Source organism: Dasypus novemcinctus, chromosome 2 (genome assembly GCF_030445035.2).
Source record: "Dasypus novemcinctus isolate mDasNov1 chromosome 2, mDasNov1.1.hap2, whole genome shotgun sequence".
Classification (NCBI taxonomy): domain Eukaryota; kingdom Metazoa; phylum Chordata; class Mammalia; order Cingulata; family Dasypodidae; genus Dasypus; species Dasypus novemcinctus.
Window position 1 is genome coordinate 187,069,213 of NC_080674.1, and position 18,275 is coordinate 187,087,487.

The 18,275-nt window shown below is 67.5% G+C and overlaps 2 protein-coding genes across 2 annotated transcripts in view; one reads left to right on the forward strand and one right to left on the reverse strand.

The window, feature by feature from the left end:
• UNC5A (unc-5 netrin receptor A) lies at positions 1-17,953 on the forward strand. The gene is given in 17 exon segments (XM_058285271.2): positions 1-64; positions 2,672-2,835; positions 2,837-2,894; positions 8,228-8,371; positions 8,599-8,702; positions 8,854-9,034; positions 9,660-9,827; positions 10,377-10,541; positions 11,510-11,698; positions 11,803-12,105; positions 14,465-14,552; positions 14,740-14,908; positions 15,051-15,284; positions 15,459-15,608; positions 15,773-15,937; positions 16,520-16,698; positions 16,866-17,953. Coding segments are annotated over 17 exon segments (2,691 nt in total). The 3' UTR covers positions 17,032-17,953.
• The window catches only part of HK3 (hexokinase 3), a 22,586-nt gene continuing 22,235 nt past the window's right edge, over positions 17,925-18,275 (reverse strand). Inside the window, exon 19 of the mRNA XM_004460008.3 lies at positions 17,925-18,203. Within this exon, the coding sequence (XP_004460065.2) occupies positions 18,059-18,203 (145 nt within the window). The 3' untranslated portion in view covers positions 17,925-18,058. The remainder of the gene's footprint in view (positions 18,204-18,275) is intronic.

The window sequence follows — 18,275 nt, forward strand, 5'->3', positions numbered from 1 at the left end:
ATGAGGGATTGTGCTGGGTTCAGCGGGCGGCTGACGCGAGCAGTGCTTGGTGCGGTGATCGATAGTGAGGCTGCGCCGCCCCCGCGCCCACTCCAGCCCTGCACCCCTGGCTGGGGACCCCGGCCCACCCAGCGCCCCGCGCCGAGGGGCAGGGCTTCTGCTGGGTAAAGCGTGGGGCACAGCGGGGGCCGGGCCGGACCCGTCCCTGGGGGGTCTCACGGCCCCCCGGAGCCCTCTGCGGCGCCGCCCCCCACCCGCCCCGCTGCCCGGCCCTGCTCTGGCTCCTGCCTGGGCTTCTTCGCGCAGCGCGGGGAAGGTGCAGGGGCTGGGGCCGCCCCAGACCCACCCCGTGCGTTCCCTCTCCAGCCCTGGGAGGCCGGCGGCCTGGGCCCTGGGGACACGGAGGGCCCTGACCCAGCCCTGCCCTCGCGGGCCGAGGCCTGTCCCACCTCCCCGCGGTGGGAGCGACGGCAGAGGGCGGTGCAATACCAAAAGAGCCACCAGGGGGCCGCGCCGCTCACTTCGTGCGCCCGGGCTCGGAGCCGGGGCTCCGGGGTACTTGCATGTCCAGGTGGCTCTGCCCTGTGCCACGCCCCCGCCCCGGCCCCCCTGGAGGGCGCTGGGGGAGCCCACATAGAGGTGCCCCAGGACAGGGGTGGGGGGCGTCAGGGGAAAGGTGGGCTTCATTTTCCCAGCTGCAAGGATGTGCAGGGGCTCGGCCACCAAACAGGTCACCAGGAGAAGGGCAAGCCGTGGGGGGGCTAGGGTTGTGGTCAGGGGCGCGGAAAGGGGGTCGAAAAGGCAGGAGAGGGGTCAGGGAGGCCAGGGGGACAGAGGGGTGGAAAGAGGGGTGGGGGAGTAAGATGCAGGCGGCAGGCAGGAGCGCTGGGGGCTGGCGGCGGGGGTGGCCCCACCACTCCGCTGGGTCAGACATGCCTTCCCCCGCCGTGGCGTCGCCCCGGCCCCCACCCCTCTTGCATGGCCCTGCTACAGTGGGGAGGGGCGGTGGGGGTGTAGCCCCCTGGGCGTGGCCAAGTCCCCCTCCCACCCCACACAGCTGGGGCCTGGGGCCCTCCTGCAGGGGTGGCGGTGCCCAGGGGCTGTGCCCACACCCAGCCCCGTGGGCCGGCAGCACAGGGACCAGCCCTGGAGGCTGCAGACCCTCCTCCCATCCTGGGCGGTCCACTGAGTGGCCGTGGGGCCTCGGGTGAGTCCCTGTCGTTACCCGCGAAGGGAATGGCAGCCCTTGTCCCTGGGAGGGTTGCGGATGAGGGACTGATAGCCGCCAGCTCTTCTGGAGCACCCCACCCAGAGTTCACGCATCTGTGTGAGAAGAACTGGGTGCTCTCTCCCCGCTCCGCAGGCGCGGGAAGGCTCAGGGCGGTGGCTGGACCTGCGGGGGGTCGCTGGCAGGGCCAGTTCGCCCGCCCGGCGTCTGCCCTGAGCTGGCCCCGGGACGCGGGCAGGGCCAGGTGCAGGCACACCCCAACCCCAGGTCGAGGTCTCTGGGGTGGAAGGAGCAGACTCCCAGCTTGGAAGGAGAGGGTCCCGTGCGCGGGAGAGAGGAGGGCACCCGGCCTAGACGTGGGTGCTGGGGGCGGGGCGCGTGGGAGCTTCCGGGCTCCCCGGGAGAAGCCGCCACTGGACTGTGGGCTGCGTTTGAGGGGGGAGGTGGGGAGCCGAGAAGCCTAAGGGCGAGTCCCTCACGGAGTGGACGCCCAGAAGACGCAGCTGGTCGCCGGCCCCAGGTCAGCCTAGCCAGGAACTGAGTGGGGCTCCGAAACCCAAGTCTCCCCGTCTGTATGCCGTCGTGTGCTAGGGAGGGGTCGCTGCGGCCCGGGATGGGGGGGGGCCTACTTGCCGGGGGCTGGAGGCTGAGGGACACCCCCTAACTGCCGCCTCCTCCCTGGGACCCTGCGGCTTGGAGCAGACAGCGTGAGGGCGCGCTGGGGGTTTTACCTCGCCAATGCCTCAGAGCCAATTACCTGTGTAATTAGCAACAAATGACTTGTGGGATGGTTGTGGTTTTCAGTTAAAATTAGCATGAAACCCATTCCGGTCTCCTTGAGGGGGTGGGGACAAGCCCAGACCCCCCCCCAAACCAGACTCCCTCCTGGTTCCCACCCACCCCTCCCTGCACCTCCCTCCTGCAGCAGCCACCCACCTCCTCTGGACGCCCCTCGGCCACTGCCCCTTCCCCTCCTCCGCTCGCCTGGTATTTTCTGAGCACCTACTAGGTGCAGGGGCCAGGAGTGGGGATCGCACAGGAAGCGGGCCCCGGAGGCAGCCCCCGGCCAGGGGAAAACACGTCCCCACCCCGCTGCCAGCTTTCCCCCCAGCCCCCCGGGCAGCCGCCGGCCTGGCCTGGTCCCTGAACTTCCGCTGGGATAGTAAGGCGCCCTGGCTGCCGGGCGAGCCCCTTCTCGCTCCTCTCCCGGGTCTGAGGAGTGAGTGGGCTTCCTCTCCTACCAGCCGCGGCCCGGCTGGACGGGGCAGCCCGGGGCGCTCTGCTCTCGCCGAGGCCCTCCCCACACCGGGGCTTTGGCCCGGGCAGGGCTGCCTCTCCCTCGTCCCCCCTGCCCCCGCCCCTGTAGGGACCGGCGGCCCCGGGGACGGGCGGCGGGGACCCCCCCCCCCCCCCGCTCACCCTCCCCCTCGCCCCCCGCCGCAGGCGCCCAGCCGAGTGCCACGGCGGCCAACCCGGTGTCCGGCGCCGGCCCGGACCTGCTGCCGCACTTCCTGGTGGAGCCCGAGGACGTGTACATCGTCAAGAACAAGCCCGTGCTGCTCGTGTGCAAGGCCGAGCCCGCCACGCAGATCTTCTTCAAGTGCAACGGGGGAGTGGGTGCGCCAGGTGGACCACGCCATCGAGCGCAGCACCGACGGCACCAGCGGTGAGTGGCGGGGCGGAGAGCTCCAGGGGAGGCCGGCAGCTGCACAGGGAACCGTGGAGGCGAGAGAGGGCCCGTGCCGTCTCGGGCTGCCCGGCCGTCAGTGGCAAGGCCAGGGCTTAACCTGTTCTATGCCCCACACACACACGCACACACGCACACGGGGGGTCCACGGCTCCGTGGGCCAGGCCGCCAGGAGAGGCAGCCTTCCCACACCTAGGACATCCCGGGGACACGCAGAGCTTTCCCCAGGGGGGCCGCACAGTCCCCAGGCTCTGGGGGGGACGAGTAGGAGGGAAGACCCCACCCCAGCCAAATGCCCCAGGGAGCCATGGATGGGGACACGCAGTGGGGCCGCTGCCCTCAGGCTCTCAGAGGCGTCAGCTGAATGTGAGTCCAGTCTAGGGAGGGTAAGGGCAGCCTGGCCGCGTGGTGCTGGCAGGGAGAGCTTGGAGTGAGTGGGTCCCGGGGATCCCAGAACTCAGGAGCCTCACATGCTGTGATTGTTTCCTTTGTGGGCTCATTTGTCTGTCCATCCATTCATCCACCCACCCACCTACCCACCCATTACCTATTCACCTACCTTCCCATACCCCATCCACCCACCCACCCACTCCTCCACCCCACCCATCTACCCACCCCTCTACACTTCCACCCACCCCTCCATCCACCCACCCCTCCACCCCTCCACCCATCTACCCACCCCTCTACAGTTCCACCCACCCCTCCATCCACCCACCCCTCCACCCACATCCATCCTTATCTTCCTCAACAACCTCTCCTGAGCACCTGCTCTGCGCTGGGAACCCAGCGTTTGCTCTGGGAGCTCCAGCCCCTGTGGAGAGATGGACAGCTGGAACGCGCCGTGACTGCTCAGCAAGTCCCGAGGGCAGTGAGGCGGGAGGCATCCGGGGAGGCTCCTCGGGGGAGTTGGCGTGTGAACTGATGGAGGTAGAAGAATTGATGAGAGGAGGGGAAAAGGAGTATCCCAGACAAGGGTCAGAGGGTAGCAAAGCAGGCAGTGGTGCCTTCTGGGGGGCCTCACCCGTCGGGCTCTGGAGTAATGTCACTACCCGAGGGCAGTGGGGAGCTGGGGGGTGCCACAGAGTGACGTGGCTGGAGCTCTAGGTGATCCTCGGGGGCCAGCATGTTGGGGGGCTGATAGGAGAGGCAGCCCCTGAGACGTCGAGGTGAGGGAAGCGGCAGGGCTTGGCTGAGGAGTGGAGTGGGGGTTCCCGGGGAGGCCCCTTCCCTTGGACACCCCATTCCTTGCCCCCAGCTCTGGCTTCGGGTGGCAGGTGGGTGATGCGGGCACGGACAAAGAGCTCCTGCTCGGGGCTCACTGCTCCCCAAGAGCGGGCCTGGCAGAGAGGCAGACGCTGCCCGCAGCCCGTCCTCCTCCTAATTAGACCCCAGTGAGGCTCGCTTCCCCTCCCCGCTCCTCGGTGGAACACCCGCACACGGTGAGCCCTGAGGCTTAGTACCGAGCACCTTCCCACAAGGCCTCAGCCCGCCCGAGACACACAAGCACGCGCACCCCGTGGGTCCTGTGCTGCCAGGCGGGGAGGCTGGGCCACCCGCGGGGCTGGGGGCGGCGTCCCAGGGGAGGGGTGCGTCCCAGTTCAGGGACCCCCCTGCGCAGAGCTTCCCCAGGCGGAGGGAATGGAGGCTGCCGAGTCACGCCCCGCAGGCCCTCGGGTTCGGGGTGTGGGAGAAGGGAGCCTGGGGTGCCCGGGGGCCTGCTGCGGGGGGGCCATCGCCGGGTGCGCAGCCACAGAGGGTTGCAGACTTGCACCCTGGGAGGAGCACGCTGGGCAGAGGTAAGACTGGAGGAGGGTGAGGCCCTGGCCAGGGAGAACGGTTTGGAAGCTGTTGTCACAACCCAGACCAGGCAGCGTGTGATTCATCTAAGTCACCCTTCACGTTTGGGATGAGACCGAGGCCTCGGATCTGACCTGTCCCGGCCCCCAGGGGCTCCAGCGAGCACCTCTGGTCTACAGGAGGTCACACCCCATCCTCCCCCACAGGGATCCGAGGGGCTGGTCGCCCGGCCCCGCAGGCATCGGCTCCGTCCCTTGAGCCCTTCCCGGACCCTTACCCCCGCCTGCCGGCCGCAGCATGGCCCCCGAACTTCCCGTGGTACCTGAGCTGGGCCAGGCGCTGCCGCAGGCACCCCAGGGCTCTCGGCAGGTGCACAGGCTCCGCCTCCCTCCGCGGGAGGGTGATGGAGCTGTGAGTGACCGCAGCCGGAGAGAGGATTGGGCCCCATCCGTGCCCCCAGGCCCCACGGGCACTGCCTGGGTGAGGGGGTCCACCAGGGAAGCTTGAGCAAGCCCCCTCCCCTCCCTGGGCCTAGTGTCCTCGTCTGCCGGGCGGGAGCTTCGAGGTCTCCCACTCCCGATCGTGCGTTCTTTCCTTTCCCGCCAGCGCCACCTTGGGCATGGCCCTCCCTCTCCTGTGCCAGGTCCCAGGGTTCAGAGGAAGCTGTCAGCCAGGGACCAGCCTCCCTGCGCCCTGAGGGCCTGCCCTGACACCCACCAGAACCCTCTGGCCAGCCAAACCCCCTGCTGCCCCCCGCTTGGGAACGTACCAGCTGTCCTTCCAGACTGCCCCGCTCCCCCCAGCACACCCCCCCTTGTCTGGAGCCCTCCTGCTGTCACGAGGTCTGGATGCTGGGGCTGGAGTGAGACCCAGGCCCCTTCCTGAATGAGCTGTCACAGCCTGGGCCAGCACCCCCCCTCCTGCCTGTCCCTAAGCTCAGTAGAGAAGTAGAGATCCCAGAGACATGAGTGCGGTAGCCGCAGGGCTCCCGCCTGCCCGGACCAGCTACCCTCTGGCCTCCCAGGGCCCGCGTGTCTGCATTTTCATTCATCTGTTTGATCTCTCAACCCAAAGCAGTAGAGTGCTTTGAAGGGATGAGGCAGGCTGCCCTCCCGTGCCCATGGCAGGGGCGCCATGAACATTCTGTGGCCAGGCCGGGACGGTGGGGATCGGAAGCCAACTCTGATCCGCAGCCCCCTGCCACCCATTCGTGTGTGGGGCGGGGGGTGGCCCAGGGGAGAGCACCCCTGTGTCCCCCCATTTACCCTCATTCCCCATCCAGAAGGCCAGGGAGAAGGGACCGACGCCTGTAAACGCTGGACCTGGGAACTTGCTGATGCTTGGAAAAGCCTGGAATTTGCTCAGCCAAGCATTGGAATTCCGTCTGGGAATACCGTTTCTTGTGTGCTAACAAACCAATTGGCTACTAGCAGCAGATTGGTGAGAAGGAGAGAACCCAAGCCCCAGCTTGATCCCAGAGCCCCCGTCCAACCCCTTGCCCTGCCCACTCAAAACCCTTGGCACCCCCACACGCAGGCCCCGCCGCCTCCCGCCTCCCCCAGGGTCTCTCCCCAAGGCCAGCACCTGCTTACAGGTACCAGGCAGGTGCAGACACAGCCGTGCCCAGAAACTCCGCTCCCGGGCAGCAGGTTGCTGAGTTACCTCAGGGGAGAAGGCCCAGCTTCCCACATCGGGGTCCCCAGCTGGACGGGTCAGGGGTCTCCCCGCTGCCCTCCACCCCTACCAGAGCGGTGGGGCTCGAGCCTCCCCCAGCGGCAGCAGGGAGGCCTCAGGCTGACCTTGGCCAAGGTGCTGCCAGGAGCTGGGACATCATGGACAGACTTGGCACTCACTCATGGCAGCGGGAAGGAGAAGAGGAGGTGGTGACAGGACGGGAGGGGGGAGACAGGGAGAAAGAAGAAACGGGAGCGCTTAAATTTAGTGCCGCTCTCCCCAAGCTGGGTTGCCGGGGTGGGTGTGAGGTGGGGGGCGGGGGGACTCAGTTAAGAATGCCACCAACCCCTGAGGCCGGGAGGAGGGGGGTGAAGGGCACAGCTCCTCCTGAGAAGCACAGGTCGCCGGCACCCAGGGGCCCCTATCCTCCACAGTCCCCGCGAGGGCCCCCTAGCTCGCAGCCCCACCCCTGGAGAACGTGCCATCTAGGAAAGGGGGAGATGGTCAGCTCCCCCCGAAGGGAGAGAAAACCCAGCTCTAGTGATTTCACGAAGGGAGAAATAACCCAGCTGTAGTGATTTCAATCACGGCGACAACCCCCCTCCCATCTGTTAGAGGCAGCTGGGAGGCAGGGGCAAGGGCTGGGAGGATCTGGGGGTCCACGCAGAGGTCCTGGAAAGGGGTTGGGGAAAGACATGTTAGAGAAATTAAGAGGGAAAACAGCCTCCTCCCTCCACCCCGCAACCTGCCTGGCTCAGCCGGGCCCTGCGGTTCCTCCCGCAAGGCAGCCCTAATTGAATTTCTCTGTTAACAATAGAAACGCTTTGGCAGCCCGGCCTCTCTCCCTCTTTCTGATAAGCCAGTGACCCGCGGGAAATTGGGGTCAGGAGGAGGAGAAATTGGAAACAAACAGTCTTTGCTCACTCCTGGGGACACTGGTTTTGGCTGCCAGCCGGGTGGCTAGAGGAAGGGGCATCAGCCCCCAGGGGCTCCCAGCCCTGCCCTCTCTGGACCCAGGTGTGGCCAAGGCTGGAAGGGCTGAGTCCAGCCTCGAGAGGGGTCCCCCGCTCCAATCAGGGGTCCCGGCTGCTCGTCCCTCTGCAGGCGGCACCTGCTCCTGCCCCTCGCCCTCTTCCGGCATTTCCCATTTGGATGGGCACCCCCACCCCAGAGTGATGGCAGAGCACCCCGAATGCACTTTGGATTCAGGCAGGCCTGGGGGGGTATGGCAAGTCGGTCGCACCCGGAGCCTCTGTTTCCTTATCCAAGGAGGGGAAACAATACCATCCAAGAGAGTAGGTTAAATAAGATAACAGCCTGGCAGGTGGTACACCCTTTCTGCGTCCCAGGGGTCTATTATTATGCCCCTTAATAGCGGCAATTACCTTGCTAATAGCTGTTATTATATTATCACATGTCAGCATCTACCTGCAGACCCCTCAGGGAGGTGGTCCTTCCTTACCCTCTTTTTATCCACAAAGTCCCCGGGGCGCAGCCCCTCCGACCCCCCTCTTCCTGGGGTCCTTGGAGGCCAGACCCTGCTGCCCAAAGCATCTCTGTGCAGGTGTCTGTGGAACAGTCCCGTGCAGCCCCTTTCAGGGCGTTTTTCCAGCGGACTCCGTGGAGAAAGGCTGCTGGCAATACAGTATAAGGGGCGGCCTTCAGGAGGTGTGACCGGGGTCCCCCTTGGGCCGCCTGGAAGTTCCCGGCAGGCTGAGGGATGCTCCCAACGCGCTCAGCGAGAGCGGCTGTGCTGAGACACCCTCCCGCACCTGCCCTGCCGGGGACGGCAAGGCCTGGGCGAGGCTCGGCGTGACCCCAGCCCCGTCTCCCGCCGTCAGGGCTGCCCGCCATGGAGGTCCGCATCAACGTCTCGCGACAGCAGGTGGAGAAGGTGTTCGGGCTGGAGGAGTACTGGTGCCAGTGCGTGGCCTGGAGCTCCTCGGGCACCACCAAGAGCCAGAAGGCCTACATCCGCATCGCCTGTGAGTCCCAGGCCGCAGGCGCGCTGGGGGGGGGCCAGGAGAGGAGGCCTTCCTGGAGGAGGGGGTCGGTGGGAGAACTCAGGGTCCTGGCTTGCTGCGTGGCGGACGCTGTCCGGCCATCCTCCTGTCCTCTGGACACTTGGCGCCCCCTCCTCCGGTGGCCCCTGCGGGGAGAGTGTGCTGGCCGGACGAGCCAGGCTGGAGGGCACCCCGTGTTGTTCTGCCAGATTTGCGCAAGAACTTCGAGCAGGAGCCGCTGGCCAAGGAGGTGTCCCTGGAACAGGGCATCGTGCTGCCGTGCCGCCCACCGGAGGGTATCCCCCCGGCCGAGGTGAGAGTCCGGGCTCCGATGCTCCACCCCGCAGGGGGGTGGGGCTGCTGGGGGCGGGGCCCTCGGTCTCGCCCCGCCCCCTGCCTGGCTGGCGCCCCGCCCCTTTCCCCCGCCCGGCTCGGGCAGTGCAGCGCCCTGGCTCCTCCCGCAGGTGGAGTGGCTGCGCAACGAGGACCTGGTGGACCCGTCCCTGGACCCTAACGTGTACATCACGCGGGAGCACAGCCTGGTGGTGCGGCAGGCCCGCCTGGCCGACACGGCCAACTACACCTGCGTGGCCAAGAACATCGTGGCGCGTCGCCGCAGCGCCTCTGCCGCCGTCATCGTCTACGGTGGGCCCCGCCCCGGGGTGCTGGCGGGGGGGGGGGGGGGGTCCCACGGGGAGAGGCACGGGAGGTGCCCTCGGGGGAGCTGCCTGTGGCTGCCGCGCGGGGAGCAGCTGTGGAACCGGGGAGGGCGGGACCGGGGCGGGGATCAGGGACAGGTGGGGAAGCCGAGGGCGAGCCTGGGCGCACTGCGGGACATCCTCGACTTGCTCAGAGGTTGGTTCTGCCGGCAGGGGGCACTGCAAAGGCAGCGTGAGGGGGCAGCACGCAAATTCGGGAGCACAACAACAGCCCAGGCCTCTTGCCCCAAGGATGGGAAATAGAGGGAGGGGTTCCGGGGTACCACCAGGAGCAGGAGAGGGAGGGGTGCGGAGCTACCTCTGTGACAGTCGGGGCGCCAGGCAGTGCCAGCTGGGCCGGGGCAGATGGCAGTGTGGGTGGAGCCAGCAGGCAGGAGAACCGCTTCCCCTGCAGGGCTGCTCCCCTGAGCTCCCCGGTGCCCGCCCCGCTCGGGGCAAGCCCCTCCCATTTCCAGCCCAAAGCGCCCCCTGTCCTCCAGGCCCGGCGCCCTGGGCCGGCGTGTCTGAAAAAGCCCCCGCTCCCTGACCCCAGTCCTTCTCTGTCCGGCCAGTGAACGGTGGGTGGTCGACGTGGACCGAGTGGTCCGTCTGCAGTGCCAGCTGTGGGCGTGGCTGGCAGAAACGGAGCCGCAGCTGCACCAACCCGGCGCCTCTCAACGGGGGTGCCTTCTGTGAGGGGCAGAATGTCCAGAAAACGGCCTGCGCCACCCTGTGCCCAGGTACCAGCGGCCGCCGCCTCCCGCGTCGCTCTTCACCACGCCATCTCCGTGCCCCGGCTCCATTGCGCCCACCAGTCTGCCTCCCGCCGCCATGGCTCCATCCCACCCCACCTCCCTCCTGCCCAGGGTCAGGCCCAGCCTGCAAGGCAGGGACTCGGGGAGAATGCACAGGACAGGGTCTAGGACGCAGTGTGGGGCAGGGGCAGGCTCAGCCCGGGGCTGCAGAATCCAGCCTGGACCTGGGGTCGGAGGGTCATCATGTGACCAAGAGCCCTCAGTGCCCAGGACCAGGACGGCCTCCCCAGAGAGGCCAGAGCCGAGCAGCACCCCCCGGCGTCATCCGTGCCCCCCTTCATTAGCATGTGTCATCCGGCCAGCTGGACACCGGAGGGTTAGAGACAGCTGGGTCTGGACCTGGCATTGCCCGCGGATCCAGGCCAGCTGGCCCCGCCCAGCCGGGGCGCCCAGCGGGGCCGCAGCCGGCCCAGGGCTCACTGCCCCGGGGCTGACGGCGCCACCGCTCTCTGCCCGTGTCTGTCTCATGTCTAGTGGACGGCAGCTGGGGCCCGTGGAGCAAGTGGTCAGCCTGCGGGCTTGACTGCACCCATTGGCGGAGCCGCGAGTGCGCGGACCCGGCACCCCGCAACGGAGGCGAGGATTGTCGAGGCGCTGACCTCGACACCCGCAACTGTACCAGTGACCTCTGCGTGCACAGTGAGTCCCTGCCCTCTCTGCCCCCTCGGGCTCTCAGCTTGCCACAGCCCCCACCCTGGGGAGTGGGCGGCTAAGGGGGTCATCCTCCAGCCAGAGGCCTGCACCCCTGCCCACCCCAAAACCTCTGACCTCCCGGCCCCTCTCCTGAGAAACACACACCTGAGCCTTTCCTGGTCCACGTCCATCATCTCCCAGGCTCTCCAAATGCCCCAGCCCCTAATGATTGCCCCCCCTCACCCAATACCCTCCTCTCCTGCAGCTCACAGCCACCCCATCCCCAGGGTACCCATCCACCCTCCACATTCGAGGGGACACGGGGCTTCTAGGCCGGTTAATTACAAGACCATAACTAACAATTAAAGATCTCTGTTGGAATTTTTCTCTAGAACACACCCTCCCTGGTTCTTTCAATTAAAAACCTAATTATCTGTGTCAATTCCTTTCTGATGGACATTTCTGCCATTATGCAAAACCCTTCTAAAATCAATAGAGCTTCCTCCAGACAGTCCCTCAGCCCCCTCCGCAGCCCTGCCCCAGGCTGGGGAAGGGCAGACGAGGAGGAGAACCCTCCCACCCCTGCTTCATGCCAGGAACCAGGTGGCAGACCCTGCCCTCGGGGAGGACGCCCCTGTGGGGATCCGGGGAGCTCACACCCAGCCCCAACTCCCCTGGTCCCCCGAAGAGTAGGTGGCCCAGCAGCCAGGCGCCAGGCGGCGCTGGGAAGGCAGCTCTCTCCCGCCTCCACTTCCTGATGGCGACGTCCACCCGAATCTCTAGCTCAGCATAGGATTTGCTCAGGATCACACAAGAAGGGGCAAGTCCAGGACGGACCCCCGACCTGCCCCAGAAGTGCAGACTCGTCCTCACGGAGCTGTAGGCCGCTGGCCCTTTCCCGCCCAGTCTCCTCCATCGGCTGCGATGTCCACCTGCCCCCTGCCCCCCGCCCAAGGCCATGCTCTCTCCCACAGCAGCTTCGGGTCCCGAGGACGTGGCGCTCTACGTGGGCCTGGTGGCCGTGGCCGTGTGCCTCGTCCTGCTCCTGCTTGTCCTCATCCTGGTTTATTGCCGCAAGAAGGAGGGGCTGGACTCGGACGTGGCCGACTCGTCCATCCTCACCTCAGGCTTCCAGCCCGTCAGCATCAAGCCCAGCAAAGCGGGTGAGGTGCCACCCGGACCCCCCCCAGCCCAGGGCACCCCGCCCCCCCACCCCGGGCAGGAAAGCCCTCGGCGCCGCCGCCTGAGCCTGTCGTTGGCCCTGCAGACAATCCCCACCTGCTCACCATCCAGCCCGACCTCAGCACCACCACCGCCACCTACCAGGGCAGCCTGTGCCCCCGGCAGGACGGGCCCAGCCCCAAGTTCCAGCTCAGCAACGGGCACCTGCTCAGCCCGCTGGGCAGCGGCCGCCACACGCTGCACCACAGCTCGCCCACCTCGGAGGCCGAGGACTTCGTCTCCCGCCTCTCCACCCAGAACTACTTCCGCTCCCTGCCCCGCGGCACCAGCAGCGTGGCCTACGGCACCTTCAACTTCCTCGGGGGGCGGCTGATGATCCCCAGTACAGGTAGGGGGGACCCCAAGGCCAGCCTCTGTCTCGCGTCAGGGGCGGGAAGGGGAACCCAGAGCCCCCTCTGCTCCTCGGGCTCACCCTCAGGGGCCAAGCCCGGGCCCGGGCGGCGAGGAACACGTGGAGAGAAGTAGAGCTCGCTGTGCCCCCCCGCCCCCCCTCCTTCGCCTGAGGACGCGGAAGCAGCGGGCATCCGCTTATGTGGACAGCCAGGCTCTCTGCTGGGCCCTGGGACCCAGAGGGCGCTCGAGGAGCTCACGGAATAGTGGAGAAACCACGAAGGCCAGGGGCAGGGCGGCGCGGGGCAGACGGGGGCTCGGTGCACCCCTCCACCCTTGGCATCCTGGCTTCCACCCCCCATGGACACACTCTGTCAGGGCTCCCCGAGGCCCCGTGAGTGGGTCCATGGACCCTGTCCGCGGTCATCTCGAGAGAAGGCGCCGTGGCCTCCGGTGTGGCTGACCGCCCGCCTGGAGATTCTCGACGCCCGAGGCTCAGACGACCCCATGGGCTCCCGGTGTTCTGCGCCCCTCCCCGCTCCCGTTCCCTAAACGTAGCCGCTCCTTGGCACTCCTTCCTCGTGCCCTTCTCCCCGCGCGGTCTCGCCCACTCCCCGGGCTGTAATCGCCACGTCTGTGCAGATAACTCCCACTCCTCCGTCCCCAGCCAGGCAGCTTTCCTGGGCGATGGAATCATCGGCCCAGCTGCCTCCTGGGCAACTCCATCTGGATGTCTCACAGCCCCTCAAAATTCCTCGTGCCTAAAACAGAACCGTCTCCCACCCTCCCCCAGAATCTCCTCCTTCCTGGTTTTCCCCATCTCCGGGACAGCACAGATGAGTTGCTCAAGCCAGAAACTAAGGGTCACCTTGACCTCCTACTCTTCTTCACTTGCTCTCCTGTCCTCAAACCAAGTCTTGCCGTTCTTCCTCCTAAGTAACTCCTGTATCCTTCTGTCTCTCTTCTTGCCCATGGCCTCTGTCCCAGACCAGGGCCACCAAACCCCTTACCAGGGTCCCCAGCTCCAAACATTGACAGCACTGGAGCCAGAGTTGATCGTGATGTCCCTCCCCTGCCTTAAAGCTCTCCTGGGCTCCCTATGGCCCACAGGATAAGGTCCACAGGACGAAGCCTAGCTGCTGTGACCTCTTTCCAAACAAGCAGGCCTCTGCTTGTGGCTGCCACGGTGGGCTCAGCACCAGACGTGACACACACACCTCACTGCCCCCTGCCGTTACCCTTGGATGCACAGATCCCCCCACCCCTCCCCTGGCACGTGGCTCATCTGCTCCTTCTCCAGGTCCCGGCCCAGCCAGATCATTCTCTCTGTGCCTCATGTCCTCCTCTGCAAACGGGGATGATAAACTATCACTCCCTGAGCTGCTAGGATGAGACAGTGCACTTAGGAGGTGTTGAGTGGTCATCAGCTCTGAGCCAGGGAAGCTGCTGCTCCCCCGTGCTCTTCCCCGGCGCCCAGCCCCTTTACTGCAGTTTATTTGCCTTGATCTCCATTGTTCTCCCTCCCCTCCCAGAGCCCTTGGCCTTGGGTGATTGCTGAATGAATATGTAAGTTGGTGGACCTCTGCCATTGATGGGCATTTTGCACAAATGTGTGGGCTGGTCACCAGCAGGGGGCAGTGCAGGCTAGGGAGGGTAGCGGGAGCCGTGGAGATGGCCTGGGTGGTCTCCCCGCCTGGGCCCTGGTTCCCTGTTGAACTGCACCATCCCAGCTCAGTGCAGCGCAAGGCTTTCCTCTCTGGAGAGTACGCCTTGTGCTTTCGGACTCAGTGGGGTAAAGTCACAGCACTTCTCTCCCTCTCCGGAGGTAGGGGTTCCCTGTCCCATAAGGGGAGGCAGGTGGGGGCAGGACCACCCCTGGCATAACTGTCCTGGCCCCAGCCTTGCTGTGTTCTGACTCACGGACTGTTCCCGTGACATGCTCCTCGCCCAGCAGGCAGCTGCTGACACCTGCTCTGCACCAGGCTCCCTCAAGAGGCTGGGGACAGCCATGAATCAGGCCGGACGAGAGGGTGTGACGCGCTGCCAGAACGGGGCGGCTGTGACGGCCCCTGCCCCCGCCTGCAGGGGCACACGCTGCCCTGCAGGGGACGGTCCCCAGAGGCAGCCAGGGGAGGAGTGGACTCGAGCCGGGAGGGAGGGCCGAGCACCCAGGCAGCCGGGCGTGCTGCGGGCGGCGGTTCTAGGATGCGCAGCCCGGGCTGGGGCAGGAGGCGAGGCTGGGAAGACAGCTGGGCCGGCCAGAGCGCCGGGCTTGCCGATGGAGGCGGCCAGGAGCTGTCAGCAGGGGCTGGCGGCGCGGGCGTGTCTGATGGCCGGTGGGCTCTGCTTTGTTGCAGGGATCAGCCTCCTCATCCCCCCAGACGCCATACCCCGGGGGAAGATCTACGAGGTCTACCTCACGCTGCACAAGCCGGAGGATGTGAGGTGTGGACAGGGGCCCTGCTGCCCGGGGCTGGGCGGAGGGCAAAAGGTTCAGCCACCAGGACGTGCCCCTCCTCGCCTGCCCCGGCCTGAGGCGGGGGCCGGGGAGAGAGCCCCCTCGGAGGGCCCTCCAGCCCCTGGGGCGGCCCACTGACTCCTTTGCCCTCCCACCCACGTTTCCCCACTTGAGGTTGCCCCTAGCCGGCTGCCAGACCCTGCTGAGTCCCATCGTTAGCTGCGGGCCGCCCGGCGTCCTGCTCACCCGGCCGGTCATCCTGGCCATGGAGCACTGCGGGGAGCCCAGCCCCGACAGCTGGAGCCTGCGCCTCAAGAAGCAGTCGTGCGAGGGCAGCTGGGAGGTGAGCGGGGCTCCCCTGCAAGGCCGCCCGCCCCCCGGGGCCGGTCTCCGCGGAGGCCGGGCCTCGGCACCCTGTTCCACCGGCCTCTCGGGTCGCGGTTGGCCTGCGAGGCGGGGCGGACTGACCCGGGGCGCGCCCGCAGGACGTGCTGCACCTGGGCGAGGAGGCGCCCTCCCACCTGTACTACTGCCAGCTGGAGGCCGGCGCCTGCTACGTCTTCACCGAGCAGCTGGGCCGCTTCGCCCTGGTGGGGGAGGCCCTCAGCGTGGCTGCGGCCAAGCGCCTCAAGCTGCTCCTGTTCGCGCCGGTGGCCTGCACCTCGCTCGAGTACAACATCCGCGTCTACTGCCTGCACGACACTCACGATGCACTCAAGGTACTGCCGGCCCCGCCGAGCTGCCGGGCACGGGGAGGCGGGGCCGGGCCTGCGGGCTGAGGGCCCCTTGGCCCTGGACGGGGGAGGCCCCCGTGCCTCAGTGGGGCAGCAGGGAGGGCTCCCCTTCCTCCCCCTACCCCGCCCAGGCCAGGCTCACCTGCCTGGGGCCTGCAGGAGGTCGTACAGCTGGAGAAGCAGCTGGGGGGACAGCTGATCCAGGAACCCCGCGTCCTGCACTTCAAGGACAGTTACCATAACCTGCGCCTGTCCATCCACGACGTACCCAGCTCCCTGTGGAGGAGCAAGCTCCTCGTCAGCTACCAGGTGAGGCCAGGGACTCTGGAGCCAGGGCTCATGTCTGGAGCTGTGCACACCCTGATGGAGCAATACCTGGGGCTGCGCGTACCTGCGGCCGTGCGCACCTGGGGCTGGGCTCACCTGGAGCTGGGCACACCTGAGAAGGCCCCTCCCCCCTGTCCCCGCACCAGGAGATCCCCTTTTATCACATCTGGAACGGCACGCAGCAGTACCTGCACTGCACCTTCACCTTGGAGCGCATCAGCCCCAGCACCAGCGACCTGGCCTGCAAGGTGTGGGTGTGGCAGGTGGAGGGCGACGGGCAGAGCTTCAGCATCAACTTGAACATCACCAAGGTGGGCAGGAGGGTGCTCCCACCAGCCAAGCTCCCTAGACGGACTCCACCCCGCCCTTGCCTGCCGCCGAGGCTGCCCTAACCCACCTCCTCCTGGAAACCACTCCTACTCTCTTGGGGGAAGGTGGAGAGGTGCAGAGGCAAACGCTAACTGACGCCTTTGGAGGCAGAACAGGGAGAAGAGCAAGGAGGAGGGGAGAACGGGGCTGGGGGAGCGAGGGGAGGGACCCAGTGCTCGGCCTCCGGTGGGTTGAGGTGGGGTTTGGCCGGCAGCGGTACGGAAAGGGTATTTCTGACCACGGGGCCGCAAGCGGGGACGACGAGGCAGGGAGAGCCACAGAGGCCAGGAGCAAGTGACTCGGGAGCACTGGAGGGTACAGGGGAGTGAGGCTGGACGGGCTTCTTCTCTGCTCCCCGGCTGTGGGGCTTTGTGGGTGCAAAGGCAGTCCCAGCGCCCACGCTGCTGCCACGTCCTGGGGCGCTCTGCGCTTCCTGGCAGCCCGGGTCCTCCCCCCAGCAGGAGGTGGTGGGTGGGCAGGGCCGGGGGCCCTTCTAACCAGCACCCCCACCCCTCCCCACCCAGGACACAAGATTTACCGAGCTGCTGGCCCTGGAGAGTGAAGGGGGGGTCCCAGCCCTCGTGGGCCCCAGTGCCTTCAAGATTCCCTTCCTCATTCGGCAGAAGATCATGACCAGCCTGGACCCGCCCTGCAGCCGGGGGGCCGACTGGCGGACCCTGGCCCAGAAACTCCACCTGGACAGGTGGGTGGGGAGGTGGGCCGAGAGAGGGAGGGGCCGCGGCGGCCGCAACAGTCCAGGGGGCGGTCCCCCAGGGCCTGGGCCCCCGGCAGCTCCCGTGCTCAGGGCCCGCGGCTGCGGGGCGGGCAGGCCGGGACGGCGGTGCTGACCAGCTCCCCTCCCGTCCACAGCCATCTCAGCTTCTTCGCCTCCAAGCCCAGCCCCACAGCCATGATCCTCAACCTATGGGAGGCGAGGCACTTCCCCAACGGCAACCTCAGCCAGCTGGCGGCCGCCGTGGCCGGCCTGGGCCAGCCCGACGCCGGCCTCTTCACGGTGTCCGAGGCCGAGTGCTGAGGCCGGCCGGGGCCCACGCTGCCTCCACTCTCACCAGCTCTCACAGCCGCCGGGACGGCGCTGGGCAGGGCCGCACGGACAGGCCCCCTCCCCCGGCCGCCGCCGCCCCCTCGGACCCCGCCGGCTCTCCCAGCCGGCACTGCCGCCTGCTCGGACCCCGGCCCCGGCGTCAGGGCCCGGGATGGACGGTGCCCGGGGCCCCGGCCTAGCCACCCCCCCCCCCCCCCGTGTGCGTCTGTGCGTGTGATGCTACCTCTCCCCCCGTCCCCGTCGGGGGGCCTGCATGCACACGGACACGCACGCACACGCCGGGCCGGGGGCCCTGGAGCGCCCGCCTGAGCTGGACCTTATGCAAACGTTTCTGTGCCTGCTGGGTAGGGGCACGCCTGGGGCCGGGGGCGGCCCCTGGACTCAGGCACACGCCCACCACACAGGCATGTGCACACGCATGCCTCGTGCTTCCACCTCACACGCGCCCCGCCCCGAGCCGCGCGCTCGCCCCGCCCGCATCTCACGCTCGTGCGCCCCGAGTCTCGCTCACGGCCCCGTGCCCCGGTGTCGGTTCCCACCCGCTTCTCACATGCCGGCCTCCTCCCACCCACCCAGGGACTCCAGGCAGCTCCTTCCTCCCGCTCCCCCCCCAGGCCCCAGGCCCGAGGTGCCCTGCCCGGCGGGGCGTGTGAATATGCAATGAGAGTCCCGCGCTGTTCAATGGCGAGTGTGCGTGCCGTGGCGTGCCCGCGCCCGGGGCTGGCCGGCGCGCCGGCGCGGGGCCTGTCGTGTGAAGCTTGTGTCCTGACTCTGTCTTAAGTGCATTCACGCACTTACACTTGGCCTTATGTACACAGCCTTGCCCGGCCGCCGGGGTGCGTAGGGATTTTAGCGGACGTGAATGTAAATAAATTATATATATATATTGCTACCCCGAGTGCAGCTTCTCTCGGGGAAAGCCGGGGACCGAGGCCCCGTGGCCTCGGATGCTGGCGGCCTGGCTGGGGGGACGGGCCCGCGGTGCCTGCGGACCTCCTCAGACACGGCTCGTCTGCGCCAGGCGGCAGGCCACCGCGGTGACCAGGGCTGCGCCTTTGCCGGATCCGTCCTCCGATTGCAGAAAGGTGACCTTGCAGCGGGGGGCCAGCTCCCGCACAGTGGCCACCACCAGGCTGGAGAAGCTGTGAGCGGGAGGAGCCGGTAAGGGCGAAGGGGAGCCTGAGGCGGGCCAGCAGTTCCCCGGGGCCATCCCT